The sequence below is a fragment of the Galendromus occidentalis genome, unplaced genomic scaffold (assembly GCF_000255335.2).
Source record: "Galendromus occidentalis unplaced genomic scaffold, Mocc_1.1 scf7180000077451, whole genome shotgun sequence".
Classification (NCBI taxonomy): domain Eukaryota; kingdom Metazoa; phylum Arthropoda; class Arachnida; order Mesostigmata; family Phytoseiidae; genus Galendromus; species Galendromus occidentalis.
Genome location: NW_003805439.1, coordinates 178,753 through 196,995, shown reverse-complemented (window position 1 = coordinate 196,995; position 18,243 = coordinate 178,753). Strand labels below are relative to the sequence as shown.

The 18,243-nt window shown below is 52.2% G+C and overlaps 1 protein-coding gene across 1 annotated transcript; it reads left to right on the top strand.

Annotated features, from left to right (window-relative positions):
* Positions 1-3,290: 3,290 nt before the first annotated feature.
* LOC100907231 (histone deacetylase 4) lies at positions 3,291-18,013 on the top strand. The gene is made up of 17 exons (XM_029111585.1): positions 3,291-3,369; positions 3,640-3,878; positions 4,567-4,750; positions 6,910-6,923; positions 10,466-10,653; positions 11,480-11,694; positions 12,117-12,236; positions 12,413-12,793; positions 12,921-13,404; positions 13,545-13,692; positions 14,499-14,712; positions 16,033-16,232; positions 16,348-16,491; positions 16,636-16,972; positions 17,070-17,291; positions 17,480-17,603; positions 17,962-18,013. Exons 1-17 carry the CDS (start codon positions 3,291-3,293, stop codon positions 18,011-18,013), a joined length of 3,345 nt encoding a protein of 1,114 aa, XP_028967418.1.
* The last annotated feature ends 230 nt before the right edge of the window (positions 18,014-18,243 follow it).

Genomic DNA, 18,243 nt, shown 5'->3' with positions numbered 1-18,243 from the left:
GACGTCGACGAGCAATCCGATTACCAGCCACGAATCGACCCCGCGTAAGACTGTGACGTTTATGGCTGCTGCCAGTCCTGCTTTTCGAAGAGAAGATTATACATTGACTTTGTACGAGAATCTTCGACTTTCTCGTGTCATATTTCTGTATACCTCCCTTCCGTATCTGACTACTGCTTCTCGATCCGAGTCGCAAGTCGTGATTCCGGCTTCGGGATCTCGAGATGTCGAAGAGCGAGGGGAAGAGAGTCGAGCTTAGTTCGAGGAAGGGCCGATCGACAAGTTTGTTCGCTCGACAAGTGCTCAATCGTGTTCTGGACTGATGGATTTATTAGCTCATCGGTAAATCGTGGCAGCGGCCGCTCGGCAACTCGCACACGTCCATTCACGGGGACGTTCATTGATCATGAGAGAGCTTCGATTCCGTTTTGAGGGATATTCAGCTTTCAGGCCTCACGTTTCGTCTTATTTATGTTGAGGCGTTCTGTTGCCATCGTCGCTTGAATGCGAGCATCGGTTGGCCTCGTGCCCAGAGCATTGGTCCAGCCACGGTGGCAGCGGGGAAACCGACGAGAGCGCGAGCGCTCGTCGTCAGCCGAACAGACTTAATTGAGAAAATCTCGCGGCTCTCAAGAATAAACCCAATGGGTAGTATGCCAAACGTGAGTGAGTTTGTATCACGAGCGGTGTCATCACGTACGTCCAGTCTCTCTGTGTACATTGGCTTCATGGCTTGTTGATGCCGCCGAGTGAGTCACAGGTGGTTGGAAAGGAAGCAAGAGTCGGACCCTTGAGACCTCGATCTGTTCTCTGAGAATCCCCTGCTGCAATGGCTGCTGGCGCGTAGTTCTCCGTTGCTCATTCAAGCCTCTTCACCCTTACCTTGTCGTCGGCTCCGATGCGGCGATGACCAACGGTGAGATACCGTCACGATGATGCTGGCTCGCCCACAGATGTTAACCAATTATTATCATCGTTGTGTAAAGGTGATGATACCGCGAGATCGGCGATCCACTCGTCTTCGAGGAGACCTGACTGCCCAGCCCGATTGAGGTCGTTCGTTCCCGTATTTCTCCTCTTCTAGGAAGTTTTCGTTGGAATACGACGAAATTTTATCTGTCAGGCTCTCTGAAGAAGGAAATGAGCGTATCGACGAAATCTCCCGTCAGATTCTGCAAGTGGAAATCTCACTCAGCTCTGGGCGAAACAGCCCATAAACGGCGGACCATCCATCCGCTCAGTCAGCCAGTCAGTCAGCGGGTCCGTCCGTCAGTCAGCCGGCCGGCCAGAGCAGGCAAATGAGAGAGTGTAATAGAGTTTAGATATTCTTAGATGTCGAACAGGCCCAAAATAACCAGAGCCACCCTTTGGAGACAGACCCGACGCGCCAGGAATACTCGACTGCCCCTGTAGCGACTTCCTATTTTCGTCCCACGAGAGAAAGCCGCTCAAATAAGCTTCGACGAATCTATATTATGAACTAGTTCCCACTAAATTTAGATCCGCGCCGCGCCGCACCCCAACTCGGTTCCGGTTACAGCACCAGCGGAGGTTTCCCGGGGAGCCATTACGTGCCTCGTGCGCCGGCATACGGCCTCAAGTTCCCTCCCCGAAGGGTTACGAACTCGATTTAGATATGAAAGCGTCTTGCATCCCAAATACATTTCCCTAGCCACCCGTCAGGCCGCCGATTCGGCTCCCGCGTTGCACTCGACTAGCTTGAAAGGACGTCGCTCTCCGTCTGGTGGCGCTCATTGGTACCTGGCTCGCTAGATTCGAGCACAGAAATCGGGACCTAGAAAGACCGCTGCGATGAGGTTACTCGTTGTGAGTTTGCTTTACTCCGGTCTCCAGGCGAGCCGCTAGGAGACTGGAAATAGAAACATAAGACACCATTCAACAATAGAGCGCTGAGGCACTCTCGTCGACAAACGCCTTCGAAAGTTCCGTCCTCCGCCAACCCAGATGCCACGTGATTACACGCCATTAAGAAGAGTTTAGTGTCGATCTGTATCCGCTGTGGTCGAGGCGGACGCTTTCAATAGACCGCATTTGTCGCAGGGCAACGCGGTACGCATCGACGTATCATCCCTATCGCGGCCGTACTCCTGCCACGCCCGAGGTTTTCGAGATTCACGAGGATGCGAAGAGTTGGCCTGACTGGCCCGACGGACCGCAAAATTTCTGATGCCCGGGCTCGTTCTCAACATACCCAAATGGAAGGGGTGCTAGTTTGTTGCGTCTGACGTTGCTCCGGAGCGGGAAATGTGTTTTTTCCGGCCGCTTCTATGTTTAGAAACTCTTGTGCCCTTTGCTGCTTGCTCCCGCATACGGTCTAGACAGCGGATCTACCTAAGCATGGCATTCTCACCTAGGATAACGTTGCGGTGGGAGCACACAAGCGGATCACATGTCTTTTATGGGTTTGAAATTCTTCCCGTGAGTCTTGGAGCAGTTCCTCCAGACAATGGTCGATAAGGATAATTGCAAGCGTAGGGAAGCCCGAAATCACCGGGCAGCCAGCATCAACGAAGGGCGGGAAATCTCCTGACGATCAACCCTCTGGACGGCAACGAGTCATGAAGATCCAGATCATTCGAGTTCTCCAATTGCTCTACCAGGGTCGCGGTGCGCTTTCCATAATTTTGTTGTGGTGCTCGGGCGGTGAGAGAGCTCATTCCGGCCGATTTCCGTTAAACGCGCCTTCCCCTGCTCGATGGCACTAATTGGCGCTTTCAAGCCGCTCCGACAGAGGCAATGTCTGACCACGGTGTCGCTGCCTGGAAACAAGCATAATCAAAAGCTCTTCCATGGCCGAGACCGACAGGCTGGCTGTCGATTCCATCCTCATCGAGGTCCGAATTCAATCATTTCCGTGAGACGACGCCTTGACATCGTACCGTTGTCTAATCCAAGTAGCGGAGGGTCATCGAGTCGGAAAAAGCCAAGATCCCCATCGAAGTGGCTCTCTTGAAACGAATGAATAACGCTCTGTATGACTCGACCGCATTGATGATAGGACGATCGACTGAGCTCTCTCGCGTCCGCGGAGGCTTTTCCGAAATGTATTCGATGGATTCAAGGATCGAGTCACGGCAAGTGTGGCCGATGACTCCGCGCAACGATCGAGGAGGCACACGTGCCATCTCGACAAGGTTTCGATGTTGCTGGAAGTAGAGCGGTCGCAAACACGGCGGAGCCAATCCTTATTGATGTTGGGTCGCTTTGTTTGACCGAGTTATGGTGACGGAATTTCGAACGACACCGCCGCTAATGGGACTTACTCCGCCATGAGCTTCGCCAATGTCAAGGGTATTCCGGCGGTCCATGCCCGAGCGATGGGACCCACGAAAATCTCGCAGATCCCAAGTATCGCACGAGCGAATCAACTTTTTCTCGGCCCTTTGCGAGCCTCAATCAATCCGGATGGCGAGAGAGTACTCTAGCTGGGACACGCTCCGAGAGGAAAACCGATCGAAAACTGTCAGCGTCCTGTGCGGATCCAATGGTCCATCGAAATAAAGGTGGCCTTGAACCCGAGCCTTGCTCCGCTCTAATCATGCATAGGAACTGGCCGTGTCGAGCGCAGAGGATTCATCGCCCGGAATCGCATAGAATCTCATGCTCGTTTTTTTTCAGGTAAACCAAACGGCGCCGTGGGAGTGCCGACCCGTATTGGAGGTGGAGTGGACATTCTCAAACGATCAGCCGCTTGGAATAACGGAAGTGTCGTAACCATGAGCGGATTCCGAGGAATGTCGGGTGGACCGCTGGGCAGCAGCAATTCTGCGACGCGAAGTCTTCCCATGGACCATCATGCCTCGTCATCGAATTCGAATTCGCCGCCGACTTTGCCGCCGGTTATGCCCCTGATTCATGTAAGATGTCGGAAGGGAAGCGAAATCCCGAGTGAGGAATCAGCCAGCGGAAGCCGCAGAATGCCGATCCAGAACATCCAACGAGGGCTTAGGCTCACATTGTAGCAAAATGCATTCCGTTTGTCCTATATCGAGCGAGCATAAATCATGGATCTAATAGCAAGTAATTGTGGCGAGTGTTCTGCCACGTCGATACGTGTCCTGTCCGAGATGTCTGATTTCGCGTGGCAACGGAGTCGTTGACTGTGCATGTACGGAGGCCGCGTCCTGATATGCATTCATCGGCTGACGGTCTTCGGACAGCGATGAATTTTTACGGGAGCGAGCCACGAAGCTCATCGGAAATTAGCCACGAGCTAGAAAACGGACCTCCGGAGAATTTGGAGAGAGAAATAAATCATTCCATCGGTGTCTCCTGTCGTGGGAGGGCGTACTCACGGCCGTGCCGATTGGACTCATTTGGGAATTATCTTCGCTATGGAATGCCTGCGAATGAAAGCTTATTATCTCCGAACGAGCGATAATGGAAAACATGGGGATATTTTTCCGTCCTGTGCTCCCTGTCGGTCGGTTGTGTTACTATTTCAGAGACTCTCGGTGTTCTTCTCGTAGTTATTTCCGGAGCTATTGTGATCTGCGTGGTCGCTGTAGACCTGTGAGAGCTTAACGAAAACGTGGGCTTTTTCAGGAAAACGAAGCCGTGGTCGCTCTGGACCCTCAGCAGATGCCTCTCTTGGAATTCCAGCAACAGTTAATGGCCATGAGGCAAGAACAGCAGATGGAGCAGCAGATGCTCCTACAAAGCTACCAGCAGAGACAGAGACAGCTGGCCGAAGCTCATGAGCGTCAATTGCGGGAACGGGTCAGAGTAAGTGTTTCTGCCCTCCATCATGTCCCAGAAGTTATTTCTGTCGTCTTGCCGAAGACAAGATAGCCCCCTCCCAGATTGAGAGTTCGCAAAACTAAGGTATAGGAGCGGGTCGCCATGTTGGAGGTCAGCCCTATGCGAGGACCCGATCTCCCCCCCCCAAGAAGAAGCCTATGGACTCCACTGTCAGAAAAGCAGGCAACGTGAGGAAAACGGTTCGAGAGCGGTAGTGCGGAGTTAGGAAACAAGGGAATACTCAAATTGGACTTCGACAAGAGGATAAATAATTGCAAAGTTTCATCCGAGTCGTGCTTGAGATAGATACAGGATCTTGCTTACTTAGTATGCGTTGATTGATGGGTAGCGGGGGGCTGAGGGAAGTACCCCGAACAACAGATAGAGCTCAGCTGATCTTCCCAGACCTTGCTGTTAGAAGGTCGGCGCGTGGGCGGCTAGAATGAGAGAGAGGGTGGCGTGTGATTCGCTGATTGTTCGGCGGTGGCAAGCTACGGGCATGGGACACTTCAAGGGGACGCCAGACCGATTTTCCGTGGATACGTCTCCCGTCGCAAGCAATCGAACACGGCTTCTGTCGTAGCGGACGCTCACGCGGGAGAGACTAGAGCTCGGTATAGAACATGACTCTAACAAGCTCTATCAGTCAGAACAACCCTGGCCGACAGAGCAGACTGACTGAGTGTGATTCCCCAGCATGGCAAGCGAGGCTTCTTTTGTCAGATGTGCAATTCGACGATTGTGGCTCTGGTGCTCTTTCGTTCTGGGTCGTCGTTCTCCTAGTCGAATAGCTAGCCGCTGAGCGCGGAAGGCCTGCTGTCAGCGATTTGTCCTCAAGAAAAAGGAAAGCGGGGAGCAGCTCGAGAAATCGACTCACTTTGGCCAGAGATTTCGGCCGTAAAAGCTACCACCGCTACGGACGGGACGAAGCGAGCCAGTCGCAAGTGAAAGAAGAACCTTCTGAAAGCGTATCACCCGTCATCAGATAGCGAGGTGCAGGTTGTCGACGACGATTGCTCCAGCGTTGGAAAGCACTATCCGAGCGGGTGGGAACGTCGTTTTTGAGTTCATCATCATCGTCTTTGTGCGGAATTTACAACAACGGAACAAGCTTTCTCTGTTCTACCGCCTGGCTGTCATTCTGGTCGCTCTTTCCCTTGCTCGATCAACTGTCGACAGACGATAACTCGATCTCCGGGCATGAAGCGAGAGCGCGACGTTTCAATTCGAATCGAGACGAATTCCCTCATGTCGATTCGAGAGGACTTCCGCGTTCTGCCGTTAGTGGCCTGATCTGAATACGCGAAACGGATCATGAGGAATCGAGGCTGTTCTTCGGAGGGCCCGTTGTGTAAATGCCTCGGGAGATGCAACACTTCTGAATTTTCCCGGGAGGCTAATTTTGGCGGCGGTGATGTCTTCACGGGGCCTTCGGACAAAACAGCTGAATACGGTGAGCTGATCGAGATCACGATTGGGGCGCAGGCAGGCACGCAAGCGGGCGAGCGTCCGAAGCGACCCTTTATATCATCCACGAGTCGCGAATATCTCGATCGCTGCGTGCCATCGCCACGCGGGCTTCCCCGACCGTGAAGGCGTAAGAGCCGTCAAAATCTCACTCAACGCAACTGTTTTGTTCCAAACGCAGCGGAACTGTGAACCGTCTCCATGGGGTCTTTTCCGTGTTGTGGATCTCATATCAGAGAAACCCGCTGCAGGCATTTCTATTCGATGTTGGCGCGACGCCCGCAGGATCGAAAAAGTGGAACCCCTAGTCCACCTATCTATCTCGGCGAGCAGATTAAGTGGCTATTTCGAGAGGGAACTCCATTCCACGTCACGAAGCAAAGGTCGCTGTCAACGGCTTCCACGGCTTTCCCGGCGCCGCCGTCGCCTCAGCGCAGCGATATCTCATTCGGTTGGAGGAAGAGATCCCCGCACATACGACGACACGCCGCGTCTCCAGATGAGTCGATCCTATACAAGATTGTCGTCCTGGATGGTTTCTGTTGCTTGTAGACCGAGGAGTCACGTTGATTCTTGGTTTTCAAGTAGATAAGGCATGGAAGCGGTGCGACAAGACGCATCCTTGTTTCCGATCGCTCAGTATGGCGTACTATTCCGACAGGGAAATGACGAGAGGAGCAGCATCATATTTTCAAGTCCCCCGTGAGAACTAAAAGTTCCAGGGAGGTCGTTGGGGATTTAAGGATGAGGTTGACGCCTTCGCAGACTGCAAAGTCCAAAGGTGCGCCGAAAATTTTTAGAAGGTCGATGGAGTGGTTGACGAGCGTTATTCAGCCTCAGTTTTCATGGAAGCTTCCGAGACGACATCGTCAACAACGTGTGGTTGAGTTCGAGCCGTCGCGCTGAGTAGACGACCGACATGACGGTTTGCAAGCTCGTCATCGACGTAAGAAGGAAAGCTCGTATGTCGCCGTGTAGGAATGATTGGAGGCAAGAGCAACCGCGGTCACAGTCGAGTGACCTCCTTCCCGCTTTGCTTTAAAGGCCAGGCAGCACGAGCGTGACCAAAAAATATTACATCGTCGCGTCTCCATTCTTACCATGGGGCGGACGAAGTATAGAACGAGGCGGAAGCAACGTCGTGGTCTCGGGTCTCCGTGGTATATCCTCTAGCGTCGGCGTCACCCCGCTGTACGAGTCTTCATCAAGAGATTCATCGAACGATTGTTCCTCGATTCCTTCGCTCGGTCGCGGACGTTTCTCGCCGTCGCTCTCAGAGAGGTTGTTTCCGGGAGGGTCCGATCGATGTTGGGACCGCGGAGTGGAGGTTGAATTTTCAGGGAAACCCCCTATGAGGCGCATCCGATGAAAGAGGAGTTTAAATCCCTCATACTGACAGCAGACTGAAGCCGCGAAGGTCATCGAGGCCGCGTCGGTTGGTCCCTTTCTGATCCCCCATCGGTATGCCAGCACGTCCGATTATGTGTTTCAACGCGTAACGATGTTTGGAAAGCTCGGAGTCACACGCGCACTCACTCAGTGTTCGCTGCTCAATCCCTCTCTCGCTTCTCGCTCATAAATATATTTAGAAAGTGATATCTTTAGCCATGCCAGCTATTCCTATGCCTAGCGAGCTTGAGGGCCCGCCCGCCTACCCACCCGAGAGATATCAGTTCTTATGCATGAGTGGTTGCGGCAAATAGCACCACCAGCAAGAGCCCAGAATGTAGGCTGATTTTTTTTCTCGAGTTCACTTGATTGGAGAGGACCATTTTCTCTGTTTCTGCCTCTCTTGGCTTGTTGAGCATATCCGACGGAAAAGAATCGTTTTTGTAGACGTGCGTGTGTGTGCGCGGAGAGATGCAACGAACCATCTCTCAAAGTCTCACTAGGAAAACATTGCTGGTCCCCATCAGAGTTATCACTGAATTCGTGAGCAGATGCGCCCGCGAGATAAGGCCGAGAGAGTTTCCGGGTATATTCCTCCGCTGGTTTCCCGTGGATGACGACTTGGAATGCTAGGGACTCCCGCGTATTTTGTTGACGATTCCTTCGAACTCGTGTCGTTGTTGTTGAGCTTATCTCGCTTCCGTTCGCATCGCGTATCAACGAGGTTTCGGCGAGCTTGCGCTTGTAAGAGGAAAACTCGGGAGATTGCCCTCAACGAGACCCCGAGGAGTCCCGGATCAAAGATTCGGATCAAAGTCTCCGACGGCGAAGAAAACGGGGAATTCTCACTAGCTCCATGGTAATGCGGAACGCGCTTAAATTAGAAGCGCTATTCTGGTTGCCGTGCTTCGAGATCTCCGCTAGCAAATTTATTTTCCTTCATGAATATTTGATTGCGTGGTATCCGTCAGAACGGAAATTAGCCACGAGCCCGAACGAGTGGTTAGGTGACCGAGTGGTTAAGTGACCGATTGGTCAGTCAGCCGAGTCCTCGACTATTCGAACGGACAATAGCTCAGCAAGTCGGATACAGTGAGATTATTTTTAGATCCGCCAGCTGCTCGCCTTCGATTGCACTCCACTCCAGGATGCCTTGGAGCTTGAAGACAATGATAAAGGCGATATAGCCTGACCTTCTGACGAGACAATTAATGTAACACTGGCGAATTATTACCGAAGCTCGGTCTTGCTGAAGACAGCTGAATACTAATCTCCGACCAGCAATCCATCACCTTGGAGTTTGTGGATTAGGGCTCATCAAAATGAAGCAAACTCGACTCTACGTGATCCCCCGCAGCGCAACTCACTTCGTAGAGAGGAGCTCTGAAGGATGGCAACAAGCGCTGGCGATTATTATATGATGATTATCATCATTGGCACAGAGATCGATCATGTTGAGAGCGTGGTTTCGTGAGGTTCACCAGCTGCGCGGGATGTCGTTGTTGTTACAAGGGGTAATCTCTGCCGACGGCGCGGAGAAATGTATCACTGTCCGGTCATTTCCGAATCGAGAATCGATTCCAACATGAAAGCAAATCATCATGAAATTCACCGGTCCACCCGGATCGCAAGACGAGATAAGAAGCCTGTTCCAAGTCTGAAGTGAGCTCTTCGGGTGAGAGACTCACGAGGTGGTCGACTTCAGCCTATCACGGATCTCTTTGGGTTGCGATATTCTCCCCCCCTTGCCGACGTAGATCTCGAGATGATTTCCAGCTTCGAGTGAGCAAGCAATCCTCCGTCCCGGGCAAGGAATCTAAATGAGTTGCTGACCAGACGCACGATGATGACGATGACAATCATCCATAATTTGAGGAGTCATCTCTGAGATCACGTCGATGCAAAGAGAACCCATGGGGCACGGGCTCGATTGTCTTCGGCGAAAACAGAGGACTACGATTTGCATCCCCCAAATTACCATGATAATGATCGAGCCGAGAGCAGCGAACACATTTCGACCAGTATAAATTCGATAGAATCATTGAGACGCGTGTGACGCCGCCATTCGGGCAGCTCTGGACACAGCTGGAAAAATTCCGGGTCTGCTCTAGTTCCGGAAGTTCGAATGCTAATGCGGATCCTCGAAATTCCGCAGATAAGTAAGGCCTATTCGTGGGACAAAGTTGAATTTTTCTCGCGTGGGTAAGAGGTCTCGTCTTACAGCGAGCCGTAAAAAAAGGTTAGGAGATGGCTACGTCGTCGTCAGCGTTCAAGAGGAAAGCTCGCTGTCGACGTCAGAGGATAGAAATAGCCACCCAGAAGAGACTTGACGACGGGAATGATAGCGTAGATCTTCTGATACCACGGCAGAGTAGACGCTCTATCGCTGGCCTGCGGTTGGCAGGATTTTCCCTGTGCGTTTGACGATCCAAAGTGCCCGGCGATATCTATATATTGGTGTCGAAAATCGCGCGTGACAACAGCTTTAAATCACACTGAATCAGTCGAGCTGTCGATAGAATTCGTCATTGGAATCTCACGCTTTCGAGCTCGACAACAGATTTCCCAGTCATTCTGACTGTCATGATATCGAGAATGTCCGCTACTCGAATTCTCTGCCCGAGTTCGGACACGAAATTTCCGATCCCCGGCACGATTTCATTGGTGATCAATGAGCTGGATCCGTATTCCGTAGTGGAGCTTGTGTAGTGGAGTTTCGTCGCCGCCCGGATGACGTCCAACGTTCGCCTGACGGTCCGTGTGTGCGAGCGTGTGAATGAAAAAAAAAGTGGAGGGAAGGCGCATTATTCAGAAATCCGACATGGTGAATAATCGTCGATTTTTGCAGGTCTATATGGAGAGTCAGCAGCAGCTCGAACAGGAACAGAAAGAGGCCCAACAGAAATGTCGAGCAGAACTCGAACGCCAAACCGAAAAAGATAAGAAGGATTCAAACACTCCTATGGCTTCAGGGATGAAGAAGGATTCGTCTCAGATTCCGAGTCAGAAAACGAATCATGCCCCGCCGCTGCAAAGGTCTGTTGCAGAACAAATAGCTGTTTAATTAAGTCGCGAAATGCGAACCCCACACGACTCACTCCATGACCTTTTGCTCTCCGTAACACATAGGTAGTCGGACGGTCGTTGTCGACAACGCTGAATCTAACCCGGCTGCCGTACCAATGCAAACAGAGAAACTCGGCTCTTGGCCGAGAGGAGCAAGTAGGATTCAGAGGTGGTGAGCCGCTCGATTCGACTCATGATTCCGAGTCGAGAGAGGAAGAAGCGCGGGGTGCAAACTCTTTCGTTCGGCTGCTCCGAAACGAGCTCCGTCAGGAACGAGTTTTCAGACCTGAAACTTCGAATGACAATATCCTGTGACATCCCCGTCAGTTTCCAAATCGCGTGACCGGCTATTCTCCCCGATAGTTCGGGGGTCGCACAGGATGAGAACTAGAGTATTTCGAAATTCCACCTGATCCATCTCGCCCGAAGCACCGGTGGCATAATTCTTCCGAACTCTCTTTAAATCGGGTCAAATTTGAGCGCGTCACCACCTCACAGGTCATCTATTCAGAGCCACCTCGGGTTCAATAATGAAATTTTCGATGGTTTCTCTATTCGATCCGACCGCACAGCAGAGTACAGAGCTGATGAAGAAGCGACATTGTGGGATTCGCATGAATGATCAGGACTTTCGTAATTAAGGGTGGAGAGAGACTTATTGAGGAGAATGTTTCCACATGAGCTCAACTCTCGGGATCCTTCCCGATCTTCCTTACCGAGCTGCCGAATTCAATAGAGGTCCGAATGCGCCCGAGATCCGGGAGAGGGTGTCCTAAAGATACGTCTGTCTCTTCAGAACGAGCAGCGGGAGCATTTCGCAAGAAGTCAAGCAGAAACTTCAGGAATTCGTTTTGAAAAAACAGCGTGACGCCGCTCAAAACGGCGGTGTCAGGCAGGCCTGGGCGCAGAGGCAGCAAATGTCCTTGGATCAATCCTCGCCTCCGCCTCTGAATGGTCGACTCGGCATTGGGACCGTGCCCGGGAAGAGTGATTTCCCTCTGCGAAAAACAGGTAGCTTCTTACACCATTGCTGCGTGGAGCATATTTGCTCGATGTTGAGGCGAGATCCGGATTTCGTGCTCCTCGAGACTGTACTAATCGATCGTAACCACCATCATCAATGTATCCTCTCCAACCTCCAATAACATTATCCGGGATATGCCAAAATAAAACTCTGACAGAGCCTCACTAAGCATTCGAGTGCATAGTCGGGCTTCTTCCAACGGTCGACGCATTCGATTCGCCCTCCCCTCTCGGGACGAGGCAGTTGCACATCGATCTCTAGGAGGCCTTATTTTCTGGGGGGAAAGGAAGTCGTCGATCGTAATCGAACGAATCTTCCCGAGACTCGAGTTCTCCGAATCCGAGGGATACATTGGTCTTGATCGGTGTGGGTCTTTCCTACTAACGAAGCTACCGCTTGCCATTGACAGCGTCCGAGCCCAACCTCAAAGTGCGTTCCGTTCTCAAGCAAAAAGTTATGAATCGAAGCTCGCCGCTGCTCCCCAGGAGACGAGGCGAAAAACTTATCCGCCGGAGGACACCTTTGTCTCGTGAGTTTGCATGGAGTGTTCCTGGGCTTTCATGACCGGCACTAACGGAGCTTGATTCGCCCGGAAAAAGAAACGCACATTTGCCTGTTAACACGGAACCGCAGAATGTGACAGGAATCTCGGCATTTTCGACCTAACACGTTATCCGTCTTATTTGTCCTATCGAATCCTTGCAGTGGATAGCCAGAGCCACGTTTCCAGCGATGGCTCACCACCGAGCGCAGCGTCTACTTCTCTGCAGTCCTCGCTCGGCTCTTCGAACGGTACTCCGATCTCGGAAGATGTCGCGATGGCATCTGCGCTCTACCAAGCGGCGTGTCCTCCTCCTGCCGGAAGTCAGATTCTCGAACACGGTCTCTATTCTTCTCCTTCGATGCCGAACATTTCACTAGGCCGGCCGAACGCCGCTCAGCCGCCTACAATTATTGACGGAAAAATGTTCAGCTCGATGTCCGAGGCTCAACTCCGCGCCATGGCTGCCGCCAGATTCGGGCTGCCTCTCGTCTCCCACCACCATGTCCTCCAACCGATTTCAGGATTTTGTTCACAACTGCCTGGTGAGTCGACAGAACACGAGTCGATAAATGCACTAACGAACGATCGATCGATGGTGTACCGTATCGTGGCTATCGTATTTTCGGGAATGCGGATTTCTAAGCGAGTACGTACGTATTCATTCGTTAGTGATAGACGGAGACGTGACCCCGCCGACGAGTCCGGTGTTTGTCCAGGGCCAGATGCGGAGTCTGGAGCAACAGGGCGGAGCTGCGAGAGTTCCGTCAACTTCGTTCGATGCTAGTCAGGCCAGATTGCAAAGATCGATACTCCGTCCGCTTGGGCGCACTCAGTCCGCTCCTCTGCCGCTTGGACATCCGTTGCTCCAAACGGCTGCAGGCATGACCCTGCAACAGCAACAGCAACATCATCAGCTAATCAAGCAACACATCCGACAAACGGTCCTCACTCGCGCAGGAAGCAAGACCAATGTGTTGGGTCTTGTCCCCGAACAAAGTTCCGTCGTGGAAGAAGCCGAAGAGATGAACCAGGACGACGACGAACCTGTCGAAGCCCCGAGAGCTTCGATGCCGAACAATGAAGGCGAAGAAATGCGAACCGGAGACATCGCCAGTGAGCAGAAGCAACAGCCTTCGGTGATTCAGCGGCAAAGGTTCGGACCGATCTTCAAATATGACAATTCATTTCGCGGAGCACTCGAGCTCCGATTCTTCATGAGGTCGTCCCTCTGTTGCGCACTCGGAAAACTCGGAGCTATCATCGATTGACGCAATTCCGTTTGAATCCTCGCAGATTGTGTAGCGAGTCCAGTAGTAGACAGCAGCTTCGTCGACTCTCGAGGACGCTGAGTTCGCCTCTAGTCTCGTTGGAAAGAAGTTCCACCAACCAGAGTTCAACACAAGACAACCAACAATGTTTGCCTGTAATGAGCAACCCTCAAGTAAGTTCATTCTACGAAACCTTTGTTATAGAGCAGCGATCCCCGACGGAAACGCATACGTCGAGTGCGGCGCGATATCCGGCGCATGATTGCCGTTCTCCGAGCGGGCAGCTACACAGAAGGTGCAAAAGAGCCATACAGAAATAGAACGCTCCGATCGATTCGTTTTGATCGGACTCGCCTACGAATCAAGCCGACTGGTTTATTTTGACGCCCTGGCCCTGAGTACAGCAGATTAGAGGGGAGAAATCGGATCGTTATGTGGTATTCTGGGCTTTCTAGAGGCACCTTTCCGCAGAGAGATGTGGTCGGCGGCATCTCGTCCGGCACGAGTTGATATCATCAAGGTCAACGGAAGAACTGTGGGCTGCACATCTTGCGCTGGCGGAGATACTTCCTCTAATTTCCTCCGAAATCCGAGCCGAATATGCCGTTGGAATGATCACGTTCCTCCCCGAATCCTTCCAAATCCTCTAGACAAGTTCCTTCGCTCCGGCGCTCGTCTGCGAGGAGAGCTCGATGTGGCGCCCAAATGCCTCGTCGATCATAGATTTCCGCATGTGCGAAATTTCGCCATTCGTCGACTTCGCGCCACAATCATATAATTCCGAAGCTTTCGTTATATGCTCGACTTTAGTGGAGAAGATCAGCGATATCTTACAGTGAGCCGGGGCGTACATGGGCCCAATGTACACGGGCAGCTGCGGGAAAGAGGGGGGCGGGGTTGAGGAATAGAGTTGAGGGACAAAGCTGAGGCATTCATCCGCGATCGACTGACCACTAATCGTTCCTGTTCTTGTTCTTAGGCCACAGCGCTGGTGTACGACAGTGTGATGCTCAAACACCAGTGTTTGTGCGGGAATTTCGCACAGCACCCCGAGCACGCGGGCCGATTGCAAAGCGTCTGGGCGCGACTCCAGGAAACGGGACTCGTTCAGCGTTGCCTACGCCCACGCTCCCGTAAAGCATCGTTAGACGAGCTGCAATTGGCACATTCTGAGGCTTACACTCTGCTCCTCGGTAAGTTAATCTGATATTTGCTCCCCATATCTTCCGCTCTGCCGCCTCTAGCTATGGAATCGGACCCGCCAATGGTTCGCGCCATGCCAAAATCCCTCAGAACTACACCGGTCAGGATCCCCGACTCAAAATTCAAATTACTTGCCCCGAGTTACGCAAAACGACCGAATAGCTGTACTTGATGAGCTCAATAGTTACGACATTCGAGTGGACAGAATCGATTTACGTATTTATTTTTTGTATATTCCAAGCGTTTCCGAGTCCCTCCAGGAGATTCCGACTAGAGATCCTTACCCAATTCATCTACCTGGTGACAATGAAAGTGAACTTCCCGAGCAGGACCTCCAAGCTCAGGCCCAATGTCCCGCATCGCTTCCGGTGACGGACCCAAAGAGCGAATTCACCCAGGTCGATCAAGGCCTGGTGCCAGCAATTTTGCCGGCAGGAGCGATCCAACCCATTCAGTCAGTCGGTCGAGAGGGGGGGGGCGCCGCTCCATGAAGCAATCGCTTTGAATAGGAGATAGAGCAGGGTTTCCTCCTGGATTTTCACGCGATGATCGCGGGCACTAGCCGTGGAGGAAGTTTTGATGCCTCGGGAGAGATCCGCTAGAGAATACTCGCCCCTGGACTAGGGTCGCCCGTCGATGTGGCTCTTGGCTACACGAGGGCGAGGATCACTACCATACCATACCATACCATACCAGATACGGATGAGCTAATCGGCGAGATGGTCGACCTCAATAATTGCCGTCTTCAGGGGTCTGTTTTTCGTCGTGATCCCGCCTCGTTAGCGACGTACATGCGGCGGGATCGATCCGATTCTAAACTTAGCCGAGTAATTTCTAGATTCGATTTTGTCCTCCTGCAGTCGTGTTGGCACACAAAAGTGTTGGTCTGCAAAACATTGTCCCGCTAAATATAACTTTTAATGTCATATCCTCTTCTGTTGCTAAAAATATCTTCGGCACGCTTGCACAGCGATATTTGAACAATATCCTCGCAGCCGCGTGGGATGTATTCTGAACTCTGGACGGGATAAGATATCGGGTCCGCGACGTACGGGTCAAAGCTCATTTCTATTTCTGGAGCGACACGCATTGCATGAAGCCTCACTGATTAGCTTTAGGATCCAGGATATACATGTAGCTTCGCCTCGCTCTCGATTGTTTCGCAAGCTGACGGGATCTCCAATCATTCAATTTCTCGGAACATTCGAGAGAGTTCCGTGGAGGACCTTCGTCGGATATACCATAATATCCCGGGATCGTTAGGACAACATCAGCTTGATTGAATTCTCAAATCAGGCGATGCTTCGCAGGTGCGAACCCGCTGAATCGTCACAAGCTGGAGTTCCAGAAGCTAGACCTTCCATTCAAGAGCTTCCTGATGCTTTCATGCGGGGGAATCGGTGTAGATTCAGACACCACGTGGAACGAACTTCACACGGCAAGCGCTGCGAGAATGGCAGCCGGCTGTGTCATCGAACTTGCCTGCAAAGTTGCCGCAGGGGACGTCAAGGTAACATCTCCTACATTGCCGGATATCCCCTTCGCACAGTCAGATTTTTTCCTCTCCCTTTGTCAATTACAGAGTTCCTTTTCCCGAGCTAAGAGTGTTCCTTTGCCGTTGACAGAATGGATTCGCTGTAGTCCGTCCTCCGGGGCATCACGCAGAACATCAGCAGGCCATGGGTTTTTGCTTCTTCAACTCACTGGCGGTGGCCGCCAAGAAAGTTCAACAACGATTCAATTTCGAGAGGATTCTCATCGTCGATTGGGTGAGTGCGATCCGTCGATTTTCTTCAAGGGATGCCAGCCGACACTGATTCAGATCGGATGGAAGCAATCAGACATGCAACGAGCGCGGGAGAAAGCAGCACAGCTGGAACCGAACTGAATCTATCTGTCCGCCGGAATTGCAGGATGTCCATCACGGCAATGGAATCCAACAAATATTTTACCGCGATCCGCACGTGCTCTACATTTCGCTCCATCGACACGATGACGGAAATTTCTTCCCCGGGACGGGGGATCCCCACGAGGTGGGAGAGGACGATGGACGAGGCTTCAATGTGAACATTGCCTGGAGCGGGGGTTTGAACCCTCCGATGGGGGACGCCGAGTACCTGGCCGCGTTCCGTACCATAGTTATGCCTATTGCCAAAGAATACCAACCCCAACTGGTCATGGTCGCATGTGGTTTCGACGCAGCCAAAGGACACGCAGCTCCTCTGGGTGGATACGACGTCAGTCCAGCCTGTGAGTTGACAGTTCCGCGCTCCCGCATCTCAGTTCAGATGCGAGAAATTCGTCGCCGACACTTTATCGAGCTCCTTTGATGAAAGCTTCTCGACAGGTTTCGGTCTGATGACTCGTCAACTGATGACGATCTGCCAAGGCAAACTCGTGCTCGCTCTCGAAGGAGGTTACGACTTGCCATCCGTGTGCGACTGTTCAGAAGCCGTGACGAGAGCTCTCTTAGGAGAAGAAGCGTGCTCGAAGGTGGCCGAGTCAGAGCTGGCGAGGAAACCGACGGCAACGGCGATCGAAAACTTGAAGCGAGTCGCCGTCATCCAAGGTGGGAACACTTACTGTTCGGGTTATTGTGCGATGGTGGTACAATCGCTCGTGCATCAGGGTCAGAGATCGGCGTAGCCAGAAGATCGACTTTCAAAATGAATCCAGAGGTTCCTCCGTTCTCTCGGGCCCGACCGTTGATTCCGAGGCTTTTGCACTCTCAGCTAATGAAATCAATTTACTCCCCAGCACCGTATTGGCCGTGCACGAAACAATGGGCTGCAACTATCGGCTGTTCTTCGCTCGAGGCCATGCAATTAACGAAGGATAGTGAAGACACTGTTAATGCTATGGCGTTGCTCTCCGTTGCCAGGTACGGAGCTCCGATCATCCTGTCGATTGATCGATCGATTGGAGGCCAATTCATTGGTGTGGATATTCTCCTCGGTGGCGAACATGTTGAGATCGTGTGCCGATGTGCATTCACTTAGACGGAGACGATTAATGATCCCCGGTCTTGCGTCCCTCTGACGCTTCTCTAAGTAATTCTTTCTATGTCATTTTCTCGGGATTTCTTTTTCGTGTTTGGCAACGACTTCGATCGCTCCTTGGCAGGAGTCCAACGACGTCCTCAGCTACCTTATGAAATTGCATTCGGGAATCAAATCGTTAGGGAGAGTAGACGAGAGCGATGAACGCCCCGGTTGACTTGAGATTCACTCACGTTCCAGGCAAAGCAGTCCGGACAACAAAATTGAAGAGCCAATGGAGCAGGACAAATGAGTCCGCCGTCAAAGCGGGCTCTGAAGACGCTGCAGCAGATACGAGCAACATGAGCGAGGCTGTCAAAGTATCCATACCTGTACATAACTTTCGAGAACCGACAAGCTAAGCCTCGTCTTTCGAAACTCGCGCGCGCGCAGGCTCCGAGTTCCGTCCTGATTGGGAGGGGGCCGCAACGAATTTCGGCATCTGATTGAGGGAGCAGTCGCTCCGCGAACGGGACATTGTAG